Below are 20,923 nucleotides of genomic sequence, written 5' to 3' on the forward strand. Positions count from 1 at the left end.
GAGTTGGGCTCCGCCCCCTTTTTTTCTCACACTTTAATTGGCTACTTTTTCTTGCCCCCTCCTCAGTGTGGACCATTAAGCATCCAAGCCTTTCCGACGACCAGTCTTGGACCTCCAATCGGGTGCCAGGTCCTCGAGTCCCTCCAAAAGTCCTGGACACCGGGGAGATGCTTTACTCTCGTCCGTGACTGGCCAGGCAGCAGCTCGGGGTCCGCCTCCTCCTCCTCCAGATTGGTCAGCGGTCTTTAGGCTTACGACCCTCCTGCCCGCCCCACCCGGTCGTCTCGTGGGCGGCCGGGCCTCTGCGGGAGTGGGCCCCGCCCCCACGTGACGCCCGGGAATTGGCGACACCGTGCAGCCATTTCCGGTTTCGGGGAGGTGGGTGGGGTGCGGAGCGGGACTTGGATCCGCCGCTGCTGGCCGATCCACCGCCTACAGAGTCTGTCTTGCGCCTGGTGCTGCCTGGACCATGCGGCCGGAGCCCGGAGGCTGCTGCTGCCGTCGCCCGGTGCGGGCGAACGGCTGCGTGGCGAATGGGGAAGTGCGGAATGGGTATGTGAGGAGCAGCGCTGTCGTCTCTGCCGCCGCAGCCGGCCAGGTACGGTGGGACCGGGCGGCCGGGTCGGGGCTGTGGGCCGGACTCCGCGAGCTGGCGCCCGTGCGGAGCCGGCGGAGTAGGCGGCCGGGGGGGCGGGGGGATCGCGATCACGGCCCGCTCGGAGGGCGTCCGGCGCGGCTCAGGTGTGCTGGCGGCGGTGTCCGGGCGCTGGCCGGGCCTGCCACGAGCCGGAGCCTCAAGGGCGGCACAGGGGCTCCCCCATCTCACTGAGCCTGAGGGTTTCTCTGTTGTCCCCCAAGGTTTGGGGGTGTGCTCGAAGCCCGAATACTTTGCCTTACCCGTTCTGGCCAGAAATGCGGGCCGCCCTCCAGGGCAGGGGGTGACTCCTTGGACCCGGGAGGACCCCTCGGGGGCTCTTGATTCTCCCGAGGCCCCTTCCTCGTGCCCTCGAGACGGCTGCTTCCTTCTCGAGTCCTGGAGCCCTCCAAGGAGAACCATCCTGGGGTCCTCAGGAGGCAAAGAAAGTGAGGGGGAGGCACCAGGCGGAAATGTAGTTAGACACTTCCTACCGCATCCCCTACCCCTTCTGCGGGCCAGACAGTGGACCTCAGGTCTGGAAGCGAACCCGGTCGGATGCCCCGAAAACCGTACGCCCGTAGCCCGTGGGTAGACCCCATCCCGGCTCCAGGAGGAGTTCGTTGTCCCTTTGACTCTTTGAGCAACAGTTCTGTCACCCAAGGGGATTGTTTAACCTGGTGGTGACTTGTGATGACTCTTTACTAATTAACCAAGGCTGATTCACCAGCCAGGTCCAGGCGGTTCTGAAATATTTTGAGTTCTCGATTCCAGGCAGTAATTATTAACCTCCCATTTCTGTGGACTGACATAGGCTGCTGAAAAGTGTCTTTAAAGACAAACTGGTTGAAAGGATGCAGGATCCGTGTTGCTGGGAGAGAGTGTTGTGATGTTTGCAATTGACTTTAATACTTATACATCTTGTTCAGATGTGAAGGAAAACTCGCCCCTCCCCCCCCCAAATTAGTCTGTTCCCTATACTAGGCTTGTGACTGTTGTGATTTAATTGGGGTTTAAGACAAATATCTGGCCGACTCCTTCTCCAGTCAGTAGATATTATATAGATATAGGCCTGTTGCTCTTTGGTGTGAAACGGAAAATAAAGCATTTCTCCAGGTCACGTTGAGAGAGTAAGGCTGTAAGAGTTGGGGAGAAAATACTTAGGAGAGGTGCGACCTCCCCTGAAGCTGTGAGGCCTAAGCCAACATGATAACGCAAATTCAATAGATTTGTTTTCATTTTCAAAGAAATAATTATGCGAGAGGGGAAATGATAAGAATGGGCTCATTATAAGCAGTGGAAGGAATTGTGTTCTAGCTGTGTAAATGGCTAATAAGACAAAGTTGGAGTATAGAACATAACAGGGAAACCTAATGGGGAGGAGTCAGAAAATACATTGCAGGTAAATGAGTCAGGTATTTAAAAGGGGAAAGGAAATAGAAACGTGTCCACATTTTTGACTTGCTTTGTGTTTAAGGGTTCTTTTTACTTAGTACAAAGGAGTTGTGTTCTGATTTAGTAGTAAATCAAATTACTCCCTCCCTTAATCCCTAACAGTTTAGCATTGGTAAACAATGTTTCTTAGGAGATTGCCAACTAATACAATGAGGAAATGCTAAGTGGTTAAAATGAAACTTAAAAATCCGTATGACTCAAACATCTGGCTGACTTTTCCTGATAAGTTTTAGGAAAAAAGTTTACTCAAGGCACTATGGTGGCTTTTGGGAGAACAGTCTAGTGGAATGCCCTAAAGAATGTTTAGGGCTGCTTCTAGAAAGAATTTTGGCATGTAGCTTTGTATACTAATATGAAGAATATTGTCCCTGAGGGTTTTTCTTTTCTTTCCTTTTAAACAGAGATTTGTGGTAACTTAGGACGGCAAGAGTATCTTTAAAATATTTTTTAAAGTTTTTCTGTTTTGCCCTAGCTGGGTGGTTCCGTTGGTTGAAGTGTCATCCCGTGTACCAAAGGGTTGCGGGTTCGATTCCTGGTCAGGGGCACATACCTAGGCTTTGGGTTTGATTCCGTGTGGGGACGCATGTGGGAGGCGACTGATCGATGTCTGTGTCTCTGTCCCTCCTTTTTCTCTTAGAAAAAAATCAATAAACATGTCCTTGGGTGAGGATTTTTTTTTTTTTTTAATTTTAAAAAGTTGTTTTTGTTTTAAAGTGATATGCTAGTGCTCCAGCCTGGTTTTGTTTTGTTTTGTTTTTGCAATTTCTGGGGGATACACTTGCCATAAAAATACACATAAGACATTAAGTGCACAGGTGTGGGTTCTGCTTTTACTAAAATATAAATTTAGATTATAACATGGTTCTTTTAACCCAAGGTATTACAATATAATTATATTTCCTCATATATTTCAACATTTGCCTTTTACGAAGGGGAGAGAAGTTAGAAAGTTCGAAGATTTCTTTACACCCTCCAGAGTCTTATGTTTCTGTATTTGTAGGGATGAATGTACGGACGTTCCTTAGTTTACGATGGGGTTACATCCTGATAAATCCATCAGAGGTCGAAAAGGCATTCAGCGCTGCACGAGAGAGCACCAGCTGTTTGCCCTGGTGGTCAGGTGCCTGGCTGGGAGCTGTGGTTTCCTGCCCCTGCCCAGCATCGCAAGGGTGTCTTACCACACGTCGCTAGCCAGGGAAAAAGTCAAAATTTAAGATCTGAAGGATGGCTTCTACTGAATGCCTATCACTGTTGTGTCATTGTAAAGTCGGAAAATCATTAAGTGGAACTATTATAAGTTGCGGACTGTATATATGCTTGCCACTTTGTTGGATTTGGGTTCAGGGTTCGATTAAATAGATCTTGTGGTAGATTGGGCATGTGAAACAATCACACATTACTGTTTGGTTTTGCTTGCTGTTTTCCTTTTTTTGTTGTTGTGATAAAATACACATAACATAAAATTGACCATCCTAACCATTTTTAAATGTATAATTCAGTGGTATTAAATGTGTCCATGTTGTTATGAGCTGCCACTTCCATCCATCCCCATAACTCTTCATCTTGTGAAACTGAAACTCTGTAGCCAGTAAACAGTAACTCCCCTTTCCCCGCTTCTTCCAGCCCTTGGCAACCACCTTCCTAGTTTCTGACCCTTTTGATTTGACTCATGTAAGTAAGATAATACATTATTTGTCTTTTTGTGACTGGTTTATTTCATTTATCATAATGTGCTCGTGGTTCGTTCATGTAGTAGCATGTATCAGAATTCTCTTCCTATTTAAGGGTGAATAATATTCCATTGTATATACAGATACACCACATTTTGCATAGCCATTCTTCTGTCACTGGTCACTTGGATGGCTCTCATGTTTTAATCATTGTGAATACTGCTATGAATGTGGATGTACAAATAGGTCTCTTGAGTTCCTGCTTTTAATTCCTAGAAGTGGAATTGTTGGGTCACATGGTAGTTTAATTTTTTGAGGAAATGCCACAATATTTTCCACAGTGGCTGTACCATTTTACATTCCCGTCACAGTGTACAAGGGTTACAGTTTCTCTGTGTCTTCACCAACACTTGTTTTCTGGGTTTTTTGGTTTTTGTTTTTTGGTGGTGGCTGTGAGATAAAAGGAGTATATATACCTGCAGTCCCTTAATGAGTATTAAGAACATGTTTTGTTCTCATATTTGGTCTTTGACCCTGACTTCTGACCGCAGAGTACCTAAATGTCTTGGAGCGTTCTGGGTGTTTTGTCCTATGAGGTGACTGTCAGGGGGATCCTGGATGGGGGTTGGTCGCCAGAAAGACCAAGCCATGCTTAGAAACTTGGGATTCTCAGTCCTAACACCCATTTTCTAGAGAGGGGAGAGGTGCTGCAAATGGAGTTAAGTCTCCTCAACGAAAATCCCAAAGATACGGGGTTGGGAGAGCTTGTGGGTTGCTGAACACACAGAGGTGCTGGGAGAGTGGCTACTCCTCCCCACACACCTTGTCCTACGCATTTCTTCAAACGTATCTTTCTGTAATAAACTGGGAAACATAAGCAAACATCTTTCCTGAGTTCTGTGAGATGCCCTAGCAAATTAATCAAACTGGAAGAGTAGGTTGTTGGAACTTCCAATTTGTAGTTGATCATGAGAAGCACAGGTGAGAATCTAGACTTGCAATTGGCATCTGAAGTTGGGGGGTTGGGGGGGATAGTCTTGTGGGACTGAGCCTTTAACCTGTGGGATGTGATGATATCTCCAGGAAAGTAGTATTAGGGTTGAATCAATTGTAGGACACTGAGCCTCTGTGGAAGTATTGCTGGATGGTGTAGAAACATACCCCCCCGCCCCCATCTCGTGTCAGAAGTGATGTGAGTGAAGTAATAGTGTGAATAAAGGAGAAACATCACAGGAATGTTAGGTGTTAGGATTTTTTTTCTTTGTTTTGTTTTGTTTTTTTTACGGTAACCATTCTCATGGGTTATAGATATTATTAGTTAGTTTGTTTTTTTTTAATTTTAGAGAGGGAGGTGGGCGGGGGGATGGGGAGAAAATCATCCATGTGAGAGAAACATTGATCAGTTGCCTCCCATACTTGCCCCAACTGGGGACTAAACCCTCAACTTAGGCTTGTAACCCGACCTGGGATCAAACCTGCAAGCTTTTAGTTAATTGGATGGTGCCCCAACTGAGTCACACTGACCAGGGCATTACTGTTTTTTTACAGTGACAGTAGACAGATTTCAAAAGGAGCAATAGCAATAAAGCAATCATTTTTTCTCCCTGCCATTAAGAGGAATGAGAATAGGGTCAGCCTTTATTGGAGGTAAAGGGCGCCAGTTAGCATTAGGGAAACTTTGCAAGAGTTAGAATTGGGAGCTTTTTCAGAATTAGAGCTGGAAGGAACCTTGAGGTGGTTATGTAATTCAGTCCCTTTATCTCTTTGTAGGACTTTATTAAAACTAATCTTGATAGATGATTCCATCCTATTTTTAAAGACCTCTGGAGAATTTGCTGGAAATTTTCTCATCAGCATGTTACAGTCTTCAGTGATCTTAATTTCCAAGAGTTTGAGTTTTTCTTTTTTTAAGCTCCTTGTTAACAGCATTTTTTTTTTTAGATCTTTAATTTCTTTATAGAACTTGTGAGAGGTGGATACACATTTTACTTTCCTTACTAGTAAGTATAGAAGAAAAAAATTATCTGCCTTTAAGACAGTTTTGGACCTTTCTTCTCTTTAGTACTACCTTAAAAAAGAAAAGATTGCATTTACATATTTATTTATTTATTTATTTATTTATTTATTTATTTATTTTTAGAGAAAGGGGAAGGGAGGGAGAAAGAGTGGGAGAGAAACATCGATCCATCCCCGTTGATCCAACCCATTGTTGCTGGCATGTGCCCCAGCCGGGACCTGCGGTGTCCCAGGCACATACCCTGACCAGGAATCCCACCAGTGACCTTTTGCCGTGACGCTTTTCTTTTACAGGACGATGCTTAACCAACTGAGCCACATCAGTCAGGGATCTTTAATAATACCTTTAATGAGATATTAGAAGGATGACAGCCTTTTAGCCACTAGAATAAATAAGATTCTATCTTAAGGAGAAACAGGGGTACAAATTATGTCCTTTGAATATTAAGCCAGGAGAAATAGGAGGAACAAAGTGCTGGTCCTGCTACTTACACAGTACTTAGAAGGTTGTAAATGAATAACTAATGAAGGGTGGTTTACTAAATAGCTACTAGCTTTCGTTTCCACTGAGCAGAAACAGTAACTCTGAGAAGAAGTCAGGAGACAGGAACAGGAGCAGTAGCTAGAATGTCCAGTGTACCTGTTCAGGTTTCACAGGGACCGACGAGACACAAAAGACCTGAAGGCTTTGCACAAGTGTCGTAACTGTTTACAACTTGTTGGACTGGATTTTTGTTTCAAATACTTTTGTTCCAACAGGAAGAGCATTTCAGTTCTTACTAACTGGATCTGTAAGATTGCACTCAGGAATTCTCTACTAAAAAGTCTTGGGAAAAGAGATCGTCATTTATGTAAATCACTGTTAATCCTAGTTCTTTGGAACTTGGAGAGTCAGGGAAGGCAGACTTACCCACTTTTAAGGTTGGTCTAGCTGCCCTAGGAACTTCATAGTGCTTTGAGCAAGATAGTTAATTGGTTGACATTCAATTAGGTTCAGTTTTTGAAAAACAAACAAACAAAAACGCAGTGTTCATTGGCAGAATAGGCAGCTGAGATGGATGGGTAGAGACTGTGTTCTGAGTGGGTATGTCTTCGTTGATTAAATGCGTAGTTTGTAGCCTCAAAAGTCAGTTGCCTTGTGAATAGCTTCTAAGAAGATTTCTATAATATAATTTGTATTTGTGACTGATTAAGCAAGTAAGCCTTTTGTTCTTGACCCATTTAACCTCAGAAAATTTAGCTTACATTTGTTATCTTTAAGACTATCTTCAAGACCCATTATGAATGTTAAGTGGGTATTTTTTTCCTTTTGTTTTAAAGTAATTTTTGCTTCTGACTGAAGAAATAATACATGTGTGCTGTAGGGCCCTAAAGGGTTGGGATAACCCCTGTGTTGGGGGTTCATTTTTTAATATCTCATTAGTGATAAATGAGTCTGTGTTCTGATCATTTCTGCACATGGTGAAATAAACATGTAATCCAGTAGAAAAATGGGCAAAAGATAGGAACTGGAAATTCACAGAAAAGGAAACTTGATTGGAAAATAAATATATTACCTGGCTGGTGTGGCTGAGTGAATTGAGTGCCTGCCTGTGAACTAAAGGGTGGCGGGTTCGATGCCCTGTCAGGGCACATGCCTGGGTGGCGGACCAGGTTCCCTGGTGAGACGTGTGTGAGAGGCAACCGCACATTGATGTTTCTCCCCTTCTCTTTCTCCCATCCCCTCTCTCTAAAAATAAATAAATAAAATGTTGTTTTTAAAGGAAAATAAATATATGAATATGTACATTTTCACTAGTTCTTGAGTTACTGCAACTGGGCAGTATTGAATGTTCACAATGTTTTAACAATGGGAGCTTGTATGTGGACACTTTTAGTATAAATTGGTACAATTGCTTTGGAGAACAATGGCAGTTTCTAGAAAAGTTGAAATATGCATATTTAGAATGATTGTCCTACTGAGTATCTAGGTATATATGAGAGTGGATGTTTTCAAACCTCTTTATTTCAGTCCACACCAAGAAATAACATTTTTATATCAAAACCCAATGCATACATAATATGTATATCTTTTTATGTGCTTTATATATTTTATATCTACATACATATGGAACAAACAAAATTTTAATAAATCACTTTGAGTGAACACACAATACATACAATATACAGATAATGTATTATGAAAGTGTACACCTGAAACCCTGTAATTTTATTAACCAATGTCACCCCAATAAATTCGATAAAGATAAAAAAAAAATTGTGGTCTGCTGAATAACGCCCCTTCCCAGAGACAACCACATCCTGATTCCTAGAATGCATGAATGTTACCTTATATAGACTTTGTAGACACATAAATTAAGGTTCTGGTAATGAGGATTATTCAGGTAGGTCCTAAAAGTAATCACACATACCCTTCTAAGAGGAAGGTAGCAAGAGGTTTGACTACTCAGCGAAAGTTTTTAACTGGAAGTTTAAAATAACCTGATCACAAACACAGTAAATTGATATTACGAATGACTGATTGGCTATAGCCCACTATTTGAACACTATTAGTTTACTAGGGCTGCTGTAACCAAGTACCACAGGCCTTGTGGCTCAGACAACAGAAATGTGTTTTCTCATAGTAATGGAAACAGTATGAGATAAGGTTTGGACAAGGCAGGTTTCTTTTGATGCCTTGCTCCTTGACTTGTAGGTGATCCTCTTCTCCCTATATCTTTCTCTCTGTCCATATTTCTTCTTATAAGGATACACTGGCCACCCTTTAGTTCACATTGGATTGGTACTTATGCTAATGACCTCATTTTAACTTAATTATCTCCTTAAAGGCCTTGTCTCCAAGTACAGTCATATTTTGAGGTATTGAGGTTAGGACTTCAACATGAATTTTGGGAGTCAGTTTAGCCCATAACACACAGTTTTCCCAAGAAATTCTGCTCATGGGCATAGGAGACGTGCTTAACAATGTTTACTGTAAAAATGTAATTTGAAGTAGTGGAAATAACCTAATTGTCCATTAGTAGGAGAATAGCAAAAAAATAAAATCAACAAAAAAACAATATGGCATAGTCATACAAGGAAATACTACACATCAGTGAAAAGATGAATTGGTCTATATTATGAACTTGGGTAAATCCCAGATACACACTGGTAAATTACAAAATGATGTCTTTAAGGATTAAAAATGTGCAGGAAAATACTATATTTTTCATGGCTATGTATTTATATAGCAAAGTTTTTTTTTTAGTTCATGAGAATGATAAACACCAAATTGAGGGTAGCTGTTAAACCTTTAGGGAGGAAGAGAAATAGCACTTCCCTAGGGCAAACTTAAAAAAAAATTTTTTTAATAATTGATTTTTTTTTTAGAGAGAGATTGATTTGTTTTTCCACTTATTTATGCATTCATTGGTTGCTGCTTGTATGTGCCTTGACTGGGGAACAAACTTGTAGCCTTGGCATATCAGGATGATGCGCTAACCAACTGAGCTACCCAGCCAGGGTCCCCAGGGCAAACTTCTTTTTTAAATTTTTATTTTATGTTATTTTAGAGAGAGGGGAAGGGGGGAGAAAAATGGAGGGGGAAACATCGATGCGAGAGAGAACCATTTATTGATTGTCTTCTGCTTTGTCCAAGTGCCCCAATGGGGCAGAGCACAGAACCATCAACCCAGGCATGTGCCCTGATCAGGATTTGAACTGGCAACTTTTTAAAAGTGTGCAGGACGATGCCCAACCAACTGAGCCACGTCGGCCAAGGCCAGGACAAACTTCTTGGAAGGATTGGAGAATTTCTTAAACATAAGTCATATCATGACACTCTCCTGAAGGCTTCCTGTCATTGACAATGAAATACAGAGTGTCTGTCAGCTTATAAGACCCTATTTGTACAATCTGGCTTTCCCTTACGTCCCTTACTTCATAGCCTGCCAGCCGGCTGGGCTTTTCTGCTGTTCCCTGAACATATTGAGCCTGCCTGCCTTAGGGCTTTGCCCTTGCTGTTACCTTGGCCTGGAAATGTTTTTTCTTTTGGCCTCTTCCCCTCTCCATGTGGGTCTCTGCCTGCCCATGATGTCCTTCAGTCAGCTACTCCCTGTCTAAAATGCACTCTTCAGGGTGGGGTACTCCGTTGGTTAGAGCATCGTTCCCATAGATCAAGGTTGTGGGTTCCATCCCTGGTCAGGGCACATACAAGAATCAACCAATGAATGCATAAACAAGTGGAACAATAAGTCTCTCTTGCTCTCATCAGTAAATTTTAAAAAATAATAAAATGCTCTCTCTTTTTTTTTAATTATAGCACTTATAGTCATTAGCTCTTTTAAGGAGCAGCACCCCTTCCCCATCGTCTTAAAAGGGATTTAAGCTGTGAGATACTGGTTGGTGCTGCAAAGGAGAGGAAACCTGTCAGCATTGACTTCCTGCCATGCCTCCCTTTCTTACCTTGATTTGAAATGCCAGGAAACTGGGCTGAGAAACCTGGCCTGGGATCACTGATTAAACTGTAATAGAACTACCTGTTGGGCACCTCTGCCTTATGAGCTAAGGGGTAATATCTTTACTGCCTCCTATATAAGCTTGGCTTTTGTATAGGAAAAGAAGGCAAGTTATTTCCAGTACATTTGAATTAGTTCTAGTTTCCTAAAAACAGACATTTTCTTAGCAGAGGAAACCGCTATAATACCACCTATCTCCATTTAATTATAGCTAATAATATGAGTGGCAAAAAATTGATAATTATATGAATAGCAAAAATAAGCATGAGGGGTGAGTTAAAGTACAATTCTAATATTAAGCCACTGATGATTTTAAAACAATCAGATTAAGTTGTAATATCTCTGAAGTAATTAAAGGAAAATTTGATTCATGGAGAATCTCAGGAATATGACTAAAAATAGCAATAAATGAAAAAAATGTAAAGACTTGGATTCTAGTCCCAACTTTGAATTTGACTTTCTTGTGATTGAACAGATTGCTTAATCTTCTTTTCTTGGTTTTGTCAGTTAGTCATGTGAAGAGGAAGAGTGAGACAGCTTGAGGATCACTTGTAAAAAGAAAAGCTTCTCACTTTGTGTACATTTTTCCTTTGAATATAAATCCCTTTAGACGATATTCTTTAAAATAGTTTTCTTACTCTCTTTTATCTAAAAATCATGTTTGTTTATTGAAAGCAGCTAGGAAAATGGATCTTGAAAAGTCTCATCACAAGAAAAGAATTTTGTAACTGTTCTGACAGGCATTATTTGGTCTTTTGTGGTGATTTTTTTGCAATGTATACAAATATCAAATCATGTTTTGTACCACTGAAACTAATATAATGTTATATGTGAACTATACCTCTAAAAAAAAAAACAACAAAAAACAAAAACGTTGATCTTGCATCCTTTTTCTCTCTTTAAAATACAGAACAAAACCCTGCAGACTTCTTTAAGACGAGGATTATCTTTTATTTGTATCATCAAATACAGAGAACAGTTCTTGGCATAGACAGAAATGAAATATTTATGGAATGAGGTGATTATGATGATTTGTATTACGATGATTTTGAGCTCCTTGGTACAATGGAGCTCTGGGTTCCCAGGAGAGACTTTGATGTCTGAAATACATTTTTGCAGTTTTAGAAACATTAAAAAGTTAAATATGAGGAATCTCCACTTCTGGGCATGTGAAATTAAAGGGAAGGAGGGAATATCAAGTTGTAAGACATTCCCAAGGCTAGCAATACTGAAATAATGAGAGGTGAATATGTAGGCTACTGTATACTGTACCTCTTCTCTTTCAATTATATTCATATTCCCTCCCTGCCTCTTGGGAAAGCAGAAGCTGTTGATTGCTGGCCATTATGTATAAAAGATCTACAGAGACTAAAGCCAATGTTGTTTTCCTCATTTTGCTCTCTTAGGCAGATGCAGCGAGGGGCTAAGCTGCCATCTTAACCAGAGGTTGAGCTGGGTGGGGCTGTCCTGAAGCTTCGGGTAGATTCATCCACTCTAGTGAGCACAGTGTCTGAAGCGTGGGATCCACTCTGTGTGTGTTGGGGGCCCTCCCTGTAGTAATGTATGACTTTATCTTCTAAGCATTGAGACTGTGGTCGATTTCAAGGAACCTTTCTAGTCCAGCCCTCTAGCTTCTCCAGCACTTTGTAAATGTCCTGTGCAGTAAAGTGGCCATGTGTCTGGGGCTCATGTAGAATCCAGTCTGTCATACCAACCTGTACAGCTACCATAAGCTCCACTGGTTTTTATTTGTCTTGGCAGAGTTTTCATTCTGCCTATGGCAAGCCCAATTATGGCCAGGCCATGCTCAAATTCTACAAAGACCACCAGGAAAGAAAATGGCTAGCAATTTTAGCTTACCAGGGAAAGGCTCTTCACTCTCTGGAGTTTTAGTTCATCTTTTGCTCTTTGCTTTGCATTGAAAACTGTTCAGTGTCTTAAAACAGTTTCTTGTTTTGAGTAATCTGTGTGGTTTCATCTAGTTGTCCCGTGAAAGTGATGGCTGGCCTCTGCCGTTCACCTCCTGCCTGGAAGTGAAGTCCCGGTGTCGGTTTTTGATACTTGTTTTTGTTTTTGTTGCTATAAGTAACATAAAAATAAAGTTGTTAAAACAGAAACAGAAACAAACTCATAGGAAGAGAGAAAAAACTTATCACCAGATGGGAAGGGTTGTTGGGGTAGGTGGGTGAAAAAGGTGGAAGGGTTTAAGAAGTACAAGTTGCCAGTTACAGAAATAGTCATGGGGATGTAACATACAGCATAGGAAATATAGTCAGTAATATGGTGATAACGATGTATGTTTTCAGATGATTACTAGACTTATCGGGGTAATCACTTCATAAAGCATATAAATGTCTAATTACTGTGTCATATATCTGAAACTAATACAATATTGTATATCAACTGTAATTGAAAAATAAATTTAACAAAAGCAAAGAAAAACATCTTTCTGTTAAAAGAAAGATTAAGTTGGTCAGACAAGATAGAAATTACTTCTCTTTGTAAAGTCTGAAGGTAGACAGGTAGTTCTAGGTAGGTTGGTTAAGAGGCATGTTCTTTGTTGCTCTACAGTCTTTTAGCATTTTGTCTTCATTTGCATCTGAATCTTCAGCCACATCTACATTCCAGGCCACAGGCAGAGGGAAAGAAAAGTGGAGGGAAAATAATTTCTGTTTTGAAGGATGTAACACAGCCCTGGTACCCATCACTTCTGTTCACTTCTTATTCACACCAAAGCTACTTCTAGCTGCAAGAGAGACTGGGAAATGTAGACTGTGGTTGGCTGGTTGTGGGCCCAGATAAAACAGAAACCTTACTAAAGAGAAGATACGGAGAATCTATACAGGGGGCCAGTTAACGCTCTCTGCCACAGTAGGTATGAGAAGTTCTAACTAGAATTGTTTTTCCAGATAGTCAATTTTCCTAAAATCTTGTGTTAAATAATATAATGTTTCTCTTTTGTTTGTGATTGTTCTTACCGTGAAAGAATTAGTCTTGTTTAATGGTTATGAGCATGGTCACTGTAGTTAGCCACTGTTTGAGTTTTGATTGGTGGTCTTCTGTTGCTCTTTCTTAAATACTACTTCTGATTCTTGCGGGGGGGGGGGGGGGAGCAGGCTATCTCCATGTGCATTAATGAGAACCTGAGAAGAGGTTAGTTATGGCAGGCAATTAGAATCTGATGTCCCTCAATATAGGGAAGTACCTACTTAAGATTTTGAACCAGGTGTCCCTTATCCTAGATAAATAGTAAACAGTGTTCCAAATGCACAACAGTGACAAAGTTGGGAGCCATTTTAAAAATATTTCTGAAGCCCCACCTTAGCTAATGTTGCTCAGTGGATTGAGTGCCTGCCTGTGAACCAAAGGGTCGCTGGTTCGATTCCCAGTCAGGGCACGTGCCTGGATTGCAGGCCAGGTTCCCAGCTGGGGCTGCACGAGAGGCAACCACACATTGATGTTTCTCTCCCTCTCTTTCTCCCTCCCTTCTCCTCTCTCTAAAAATAGATAAATAAAAAATCTTTAAAAAAATTACTGGAGCCCTAAAAGTTTGCAGGCTATGCTAACATATACTATCCAGTAAGTGTAGAAAAGAAGTTCTAAGAGATTTTAACATAGAATCTGTGCCTGTTAGATTTCTTTGAGTTGATGACAACAGAAACTGACTCTAGCTAACAAAAAGATGATGTATTGCAAGGATGATAGGTATGAAAAAAAAAGCAACACCAGGGAGGAATTGAGGAACAACCGTATCAGAAAGTCAGAAATGCAAGAAATGGCGCAGCAGTTGGGGCCTTAGTGGAAGGAGTTTTTGGACCTTTTCTCTAGATGTTGGTCCAACGCCCTTCAGACTCTTTCCCCATTGAAAGTTTAAATCCCAGTGAGGGGTCGTTGGGTTCATTTTGGCATAGGTGCTTACCCTGTGTCAGTCAGTTGTGACCCAGGAAATATATTGCACCGACGTACCACCAGGGGCCCACCCCTGTGTATTAGAGCATGTTCCCAGAGAAGGAAAATTAATACGTACTGCGTGGCCTCTCCAGTTGGTGTTCTTTCCAAAATCTGAGTGGAGCGTTGTGGAGGGGCTGAGCGGAAGGCAGGGTGTTGGAGGCCGGAACATGTCAGAGGTAGAAGGGAGCTCTGAGGAAGGGGCAGAATTTGCGGCACAGCCGCTCTGGCACTCAGACTGCCTGGCTGTTACATCTTCTGCTGCACCATGATGCTTATCCAGGGGCAGGAAGGTGCTGCAGAGGAGACGCGGGTGGCGGGGGAGAGCGGTCACACTCCTGCGGAGCATCCGTGCACCGATGCACAGGCTGCCCCTGACCCGAAATGTTTCGGCAGCCCTGTACTTCGAGCTCTCCACTTCTGGATTTTCAGTGGGAAAATAGTAATGCCAATATAAATTTGTTTACAGATTCCTTTGAAAGCACTTTTTGGTTCACTCTATACAAGATACTTCATTGACTAAAATTAGGGAGTTTATTCTGTTTGTAAGGAAAAAAAGTGTGCTCCCTACTTTTCAAGATTTACCTGCCCCCAAAAGAGGTCTCTCCTGAAACTATACATTCAGAGCATGGAAGAGCTTGTGTGACAGGCACAAAGCTCCGAACTATTCTTTCTAGTATGTATGGTATGCAGTAGGGAGAGGCTAGTGCATTGCAATAAAATTCCAAGAAAAGACCGTTTCAGCAGAACTTCTTTCAAGGAACAACAGACTGTATCACTGGAAATGAATAGGGTTTATTTAGTGGAAAAGGCATAGTAACAGTCCTTTGATTGTTGAAGAATAATGGGTAGTTCGTTTTGGACATTAAATTTTTTTTTTTTTTTTTAATATAACGCTCCAAATTGCCCACCAGGTGGGCCGTTGCTGTGGTCAAAGGGCAGGATCTGTGGTCCTGCTGTCACATTCGGCAGGAATGTGTCTCTTTGCTTTAAACAAAGATGTCTGTGTGATTTTCTTTTCATATTGGAAAGGTATGCTGTTTCCCCAATAATTCCTTCCCCATTGTTGCATCCTTGCATAGTTACTTTGTGTCCTTTCATGGGATTCTTGAAACCTCTGCTCAGGACCATTGCAACCAAGTCAGTTTACAGTGTCATCAAAACTTACCTCTTTTTCTTTTCTGAAACTGAAGAGACAGAAAGCAACACATAATCCAGGACTTTCTGTTGCTTTAAAGAACATTGTTAGGACAGTTGGCAAAATTTAAATTAATTCTGCAGGCTAGTTATTAGTATTCTATGAATTTTCTAATTTTCATCATTGTTCTGTAGTTACATGAAAGAATGTCTTTGTTTTTAAGACATACACACTGAAGTATTAAAAGGTAAAGGTACATTATAACTGCAACTGACTTATAAATGGTCCATGAAGAAAAACCTCCACCATTCTCTCTTTACACTACACATGCATTCAGTTATTTTGTCCTAAACCAGTTGAGAGTACATTGTATGCTTTATGTGCCTTCGCCTCTATCTTACTTCAGGCTGCTGGAACCAAATACCATAAACAGGGTGGCTTAAACAACAGACATTTATTGCTTATGGTTCTGGAGGCTAGGAAGTGCAAGGCCAAAGGTGCTGGCAGACTCAACTCTCGATTAGGGTTGTCTTCGTGGCTTGTAAATGGCAGCTCTCTCATAGTGTGCTATGTGGCCTTTCCTCAGTGGAGAGCTCAGCTTAGTTTTCCTAGAAGGGCCTTAATCATAACAGGAGGTTCCCTACCCTCATGACCTACTCTAAACCTAATCCCTCCCCAAGAGCTCACCTTCAAATATCATTACATTGGGGGGTGGGTGTTGGGCTTCAACATATACATTTACTGGGCAGGACAGAAACATTCATGTATAATGTTTTGCCCATGGGTTTCCCCAAATCACGTCCTTCCTGCATGCAAAGTACATTAATTCCATCCCAACAGCCCTGAAAGTCTTAACTCATTTCTGCATAAACTCTGAAGTCTAAAATTGAAAGTCTCACGTAAATATCATCCAAATCTGATATGAGTGAGCTTTGAGATAATTCATCCTGAGACAGAATTTCTGTCCAGCTGTGAACCTGTGAAACCATGTAAGGTACATGCTTCCAAAATACCATGGTGGGACAGGCAGAAGATAGACAGTTTCATTTTAAAAGGAAGAAATCAGGGGGGAGAAAGGGGTCACGGATCCCAACCAAGTCCAAAATGTAGGTAGTCAAATTGCATGAGATCTTAAGGCTCAAGAATAATCTTTTTTCTTTCGGTGCTTGATGCTCTGCCCCCTGGACCTATTGGAGTATGGCGGTCATGTGTCTCCCCCCAACCCCCGTGCTCCAGGCTGCCACTCAGTCTCTGAACTGTTGAATCTGAGGCGAGTCCCCCCTGGAACCCAGATAATCTCTGAACCACCTTTGGAGTCTTTTCTTTGCCTTGAAAGTAGTGCACATTCACAGCCAAAACAGGCAGTGCTGTAGGACCTAAGAATTCCTAGCACTTGGTTTGAAGTATCAGACAGTTCCACAAGGCTTGTTTTGAGGTATACAACAGTCTTCTGCCCCTTTTCTCCATCTTCAGAGGTAACTACATTCTTTTTTTTTCTTTTTAAATTGTTATTTATTGGTTTAAGAACGAGGAAGAGAGAGAGAGAGAGACCTTGATTTGTTGTTCTACCTATTTATGCATTCATTGGTTGGTTCTTGTATGTGCCCTGACTGGGGATTGAACCACAACCTTAGTGTATCAAGACAATGCTCTAACCAACTGAGCTACCCAGCCAGGGCACTACTTTCTATTTTAGCAGATTCTTTTGGAGTTTACCTCCATTTTCTAACTAACATTCAATATTGGACATTAGTCATTGACTTATCACTATTAGAAGATTTTCACTCCTTCTAGGAGAGGATTCTTTTTTGGAAAAGCTGTGGTAAGAAGTTTGATGTGACTGCAAGAATAATTGGGCTGTGGGGGAGGGTCTTGGTGGCAGGGAGACCTGATGGGAAGGAGGGTGTTGCAGTAGTCCACTGAAGGAAGAGGCATTGAGGTTTTATCTTTAAATTGAAGAGTAATATACATTAAGTGCATAAAATATGCTAGGTGTACAACTCCATGATTTTTTAGAAAAAGATTTTATTATTTATTAATTTTTGTAGAGAGAGGGGAAGGGAGGGAGAAAGAGAGGGAGAGAAACATCGATGTGTGGTTGTCTCTCAAGTGCCCCCTACTGGGGACCTGGCCCGGAACCCAGGCATGTGCCCTGACTGGGAATTGAACTGGCGACCCTTTGGTTCGCAGGCCGGTGCTCAGTCCACTGAGCCACACCAGCCATGGCAATTTTTTAACTGTAAGTATACAGTGTCTCCAATGCTTCTTTCAAAATGTAGACATTTCCAACCTTGAAATTCCCTGGTGCCTCACGAGAAAGTCTTGAACTAAGGCATGAAAATTCATTGCTAGTTCTAGATGGAAACCAGAAAATAAGGTGGAGCTAAAGATGACTCCAGACTTGGAAGACTGGGTAGACTGGATGGCGAGTCTGTCACCAGGTAGGTAATCCAGGAGGAGAGGAGGATCAGGTTTTAATTGAGGGAGGAGTTGAGATGGTATGATAAGTTTATCTTCAAATTTGTTGAATTTGGGTTGTCTAAGTGGAGCTACATAGGAGGCAGGTGGAAATAAAAATTTGGAGTTCTGGGGGAAAAATTGGAGATTTAAATGTAGATTTGTACTTAGCAGCATGTCAAGTCCATTTGAGATCGAACAAGGAGATAAGAATTCTCTAGAGTCTGTAGACTGACATGACCTGAGGTTATGAGAGGTGTATGTTGCTTTTATTAACTCAGGTTTAGTCCAAATAGTGAATAAAAATCAGCCATAAAATTTAGTTTAAACATTTTAAAAATAAAACTATGAACAAAAATTCAGTAATACATACTGTTTGTTAAAAATGAAAAATTAATTGGTGCAGAGGGTCGTAAGTAGGAAGTATGCTTCCTTCCCCATCCCACTCCCCCACTCCAGTTTCTTGTGTCTTCTTCTAGATGATTTTTGTGCATGTATATTTAGTGTATGGTTTCAGCTTTCTGTTAATACCTCGCCCCGCCCCATTATTGTTTTGGTTGGCAGTGCCTTTTCAGCTCCTTTTAAGTATGGTTGATAGTCTACAGGCATGTGAACAAAATGGCCTTTCAGTTTGATTTTTTTTCTTTTTGCCTTGCCCTTGTCTTCCCCTGTGTTTTATCATGATGAACTTAAAATCTTGACTGAAAAAATTTCTTCCTTTGCTTTTTCCTTTCTTTTGCATTTTCTTGAAAGATAATATTAATGTTTAAGCAAGTGCATCTTGGTATTCACTGGAGCTCTTAATTCTACCATTGATTAATAATGCTACTAACAGTGTCACATTTTTTTCTGCTTAATGCGAATAGACTTTTTTTAATCTGGAGGGAATGATATGCTTATATTTTTCTTGATTGCTTTGTTGACAGTGTAATTCTCAAGTTAGAATGAATGAAAGGCTCCTTAAGAGCACTCTTTCATGGTGAAATACACTATGAGTCGGTACCTGATGTTTTGTTGAGAGTGAATTTGATCTCCAGTCCAGTTGAGAATGAAAAGGTGTCAGATCTGGGTTCCAGAAATCTCCTAATACTAGTTTTATAATCACTGCAACATACTTAACCCCTTCTATGGTGGTACTTAATTGTTGAAAGAGCAAAGAACATAATGTGTATTTTCATTCATTTAACAAATAATCCTATAAGGTGCTAATTCCTGTAATATTACTACTAATAAAAAGAAACATAATTGAGTACTTACTATTTGTTACCACTTAATAAATGCCATCCTGAGTGCTGGATGCGCAGTAATGGACACAATAAGCCTGGTGCCCTCCCTTACGGAACATTGTGTAAGTACTTAACGCAAGAGATAACACTCAACATCAGTTCTTGAAGATCAAGTAATTTTGTTCTCTAAGTTATAAGACTTTTTCACCTATCAGAGGTTTGCATATCAGTTGGCCTGTCCATTCTGATCTTGCATGATCAGAGTGACCTGTATTTTTCACCAGAGCTCCAGCAGGCACCAGAGCACCACTAAATGAACCCCATTCTGTGGGGTCAGCCCCCCACACACAGCAGCTTGTCCTGGCCGGTCCTCACCACCAGTCAGCCTGAAGGCGCGTCCCAGTCACGGATGTGCCAGCGACAGTCAGCGCTCAGCTACAGCAGGAAGGCACATCCAGCCTGCTCAAGGGACACCCCTGGAACACCCATCCCGAGTGACCAGGGGGACTTTGCCACAGGGCCTCGCAGGACACCTGCTACATAAGGCCACCCTGCCAAGACTGGGAGATGTAGCAGATCTACCAAATATGTAGAAACAAACATAGGGAGGCAGCCAAAGTGAGCAGACAGAGAAACATGCCCCAAATGAAAGAATAGGAGAAATCTCCAGAGAAAGAAATAATGAAATGGAAGCAAGTAGTCTACCAGATACAGAGTTCAAAACACTGGCTATAAGGATGCTTGCTGAACTTAGGGGAAGAGTAGATGAACTCAGCGAGAACTTAACACAAAGAGAGAAACCACATGCACACCTACAGTCAGAAGTGCCGAACATGGTAACCGAAACGAAGACTACGTTAGATGGAATCCACAGCAAGCAGAGCCAGTGAAGCGGAAGAATGACCTGTGTTTTGACTGAGGCCATATTACCAGAGTTCCTTCATAGTTGGATCTCAATTCCTTAAAATGCACTTAATTTTAAATGTGACTATGATGGGATCACATAGTATTTAAAACCAAACTAATGGTTTAACTTCCTCATTCCTAGACAGTCCAACCAACTGTGTGCATTTACTTACTTGGCCCTGCTGGTTTGGGTGTGTCTCAAATCCAGGAGGGTATCTTTTAAAGAGATCCACCCTCAGCATTCCTGACATATAAAGCTGCCATACATTTGTTAGATTTAGGAGCTCTGAAAATTGCCTCACTTTTTTTACTTTTAGGTTCAATGGAGAGAAAATAGTTTAAGCAATTTCAGAGTTCAGGAAAATTGGGTCTGGCATGGCAAAGTATTTTTAGATTGGCTTTTTTAAAGAGATGATCCAAATGTATTTTTTTCCCCTGTGTTTTGAGTGCTTTTGATTTGGCTCAGTTTAATAGCTTATGTGTTATATTGCTAATTTTTAAATAATTTTCTCTTTTCAGATATTGGCTCATTTCTAGCTATTCTAAACGTATTAAAACCTTAGGTATTTATAAAACTATTAAGTATTGCCACAAACATACATGCCTTTGTATTGTATGGGGAAGAAATTGATGAAGACTTAAACTAGTTTTACAGATAGTTTTCATTAAGTTCTTTAGGCTACCAAATTGAATTAGTGCCAGCGGATTTTATTTATCATGCTTATCCAAATGTCTTTCCTTTGTCAAATACAACCCCCTCCCCCTAACTGTCCTACCTTACAGCATTCAAGTAGCTTTCCCTACCCGATACCAGGATACAATATTCTAAAACATATTTAGCTCTGGGGTATGTACACATATTAGTTTTTATAGTTTTATAAATTTTTATTAATTTGTTCTTACTAGTTTATATAATATCTGATCAGGTTGACTGAGAAGGCAAGAATCTTTTATTGTTTTGGGACTTTTCTTAACGC

General features: G+C 41.3%; 1 protein-coding gene across 2 annotated transcripts in view; it reads left to right on the forward strand.

Annotated features, from left to right (window-relative positions):
- The first annotated feature begins 378 nt into the window (after positions 1-378).
- Positions 379-20,923, forward strand: part of SPTLC2 (serine palmitoyltransferase long chain base subunit 2) — a 95,799-nt gene continuing 75,254 nt past the window's right edge. Inside the window, exons 1-2 of one of the 2 annotated variants that reach the window (XM_054567214.1) lie at positions 379-598; positions 990-1,077. In XM_054567214.1, the coding sequence (XP_054423189.1) occupies positions 470-598; positions 990-1,077 (217 nt within the window). In that variant the 5' untranslated portion in view covers positions 379-469. The remainder of the gene's footprint in view (positions 599-989; positions 1,078-20,923) is intronic. The other variant, XM_054567213.1, reaches the window with a different exon arrangement.

This window comes from Pteronotus mesoamericanus, unplaced genomic scaffold (genome assembly GCF_021234165.1).
Source record: "Pteronotus mesoamericanus isolate MK-2021 breed Mesoamerican mustached bat unplaced genomic scaffold, CSHL_Meso_final contig_182, whole genome shotgun sequence".
Taxonomy (NCBI): domain Eukaryota; kingdom Metazoa; phylum Chordata; class Mammalia; order Chiroptera; family Mormoopidae; genus Pteronotus; species Pteronotus mesoamericanus.